The sequence below is a fragment of the Nymphaea colorata genome, chromosome 14, assembly GCF_008831285.2.
Source record: "Nymphaea colorata isolate Beijing-Zhang1983 chromosome 14, ASM883128v2, whole genome shotgun sequence".
Lineage (NCBI taxonomy): Eukaryota > Viridiplantae > Streptophyta > Magnoliopsida > Nymphaeales > Nymphaeaceae > Nymphaea > Nymphaea colorata.
In genome coordinates, this window is record NC_045151.1 from 9,894,749 (window position 1) to 9,895,853 (window position 1,105).

The following is a 1,105-nucleotide window of genomic DNA, read 5'->3' on the forward strand; positions in this document are numbered from 1 at the left end:
AATTGCAGCCCAACTGATTCAAATCTGTACACTTTTGTTTAGCGAATTATTTTTTTATATCTTTATATAGCATATGTGATGGATTATCGCTTATTTTTCAAAATTTTTTTACTGTCAAAATAATTTTGATATCAAACGGTTGATTTCTTCTCTTCCTTCACTTAGCCATCAAAACATTTAAAAAATTTCTCCACTCAACTTTTTCTAGTTCGCCCAACACCTCGTTTTAGGATGAGTCGTTTTAGGATGTGGTAAAATTTCCCCCTCTTCCACCCTGTACTGTACAAAGGAACTTTTCCCTAAAATGAAGTTTCCCTCCAAATCAAGGTCGGCAATCAAACGCCACCTAATTTTTGGTATGAAAGACATTCGACGTTCTCCATCCAAACCCTAACTCTAGTTTCTCTCTTCCTAACCGTCCTTCTCCCTCCGATTCCTGCCCCTTCGATCTCTCTCCCGCCGCCGGAGAAGATGACTACTAGGTTGAAGAAGAACAGGAAGAAGAGAGGTCATGTTAGCGCCGGTCACGGACGTGTCGGCAAGCACCGGAAGCACCCCGGTGGTCGGGGTAATGCTGGTGGCCTCCACCACCACCGGATCCTCTTCGACAAGTACCACCCTGGGTACTTCGGGAAGGTGGGTATGCGATACTTTCACAAGCTGAGGAACAAGTTCTACTGCCCCACCGTTAACATCGACAAGCTTTGGTCTCTCCTCCCGGCGGACGCCAAGGAGAAGGCGTCGGCCGACAACGCCCCCCTCATTGACATCACCCAGTTCGGGTACTTCAAGGTGCTTGGCAAGGGGAACCTTCCCCCATCGCAGCCCATTGTTGTCAAGGCAAAGCTCGTGTCCAAGTTGGCTGAGAAGAAGATCAAGGGTGCCGGTGGTGCGGTCCTCTTGACGGCTTGATGTTGCTGGTTATGGGGGTTCCATTTGACATTCGATATGAGTATCTAGTTTATAGGTCCTTTTTGTTTCTCATTTCTTCTCCTTCTTTTTCCGAGAGATGATTTTGTGCTTTTGCTGCTTTACTTTTAATCAAATTCAGATGAAGGATTGTTGCGACACGTTTAATCCTATAGAAGGAGTGCTTGTTTGTGTT

The 1,105-nt window shown here is 45.7% G+C and overlaps 1 protein-coding gene across 1 annotated transcript; it reads left to right on the plus strand.

Moving 5' to 3' along the window:
* The first annotated feature begins 323 nt into the window (after positions 1 to 323).
* On the plus strand, positions 324 to 1,105 carry LOC116267606 (60S ribosomal protein L27a-3-like). Its single transcript, XM_031649445.2, has one exon. The coding sequence runs from the start codon at positions 472 to 474 to the stop codon at positions 910 to 912; it is 441 nt and encodes a 146-aa protein (XP_031505305.1). The 5' UTR covers positions 324 to 471; the 3' UTR covers positions 913 to 1,105.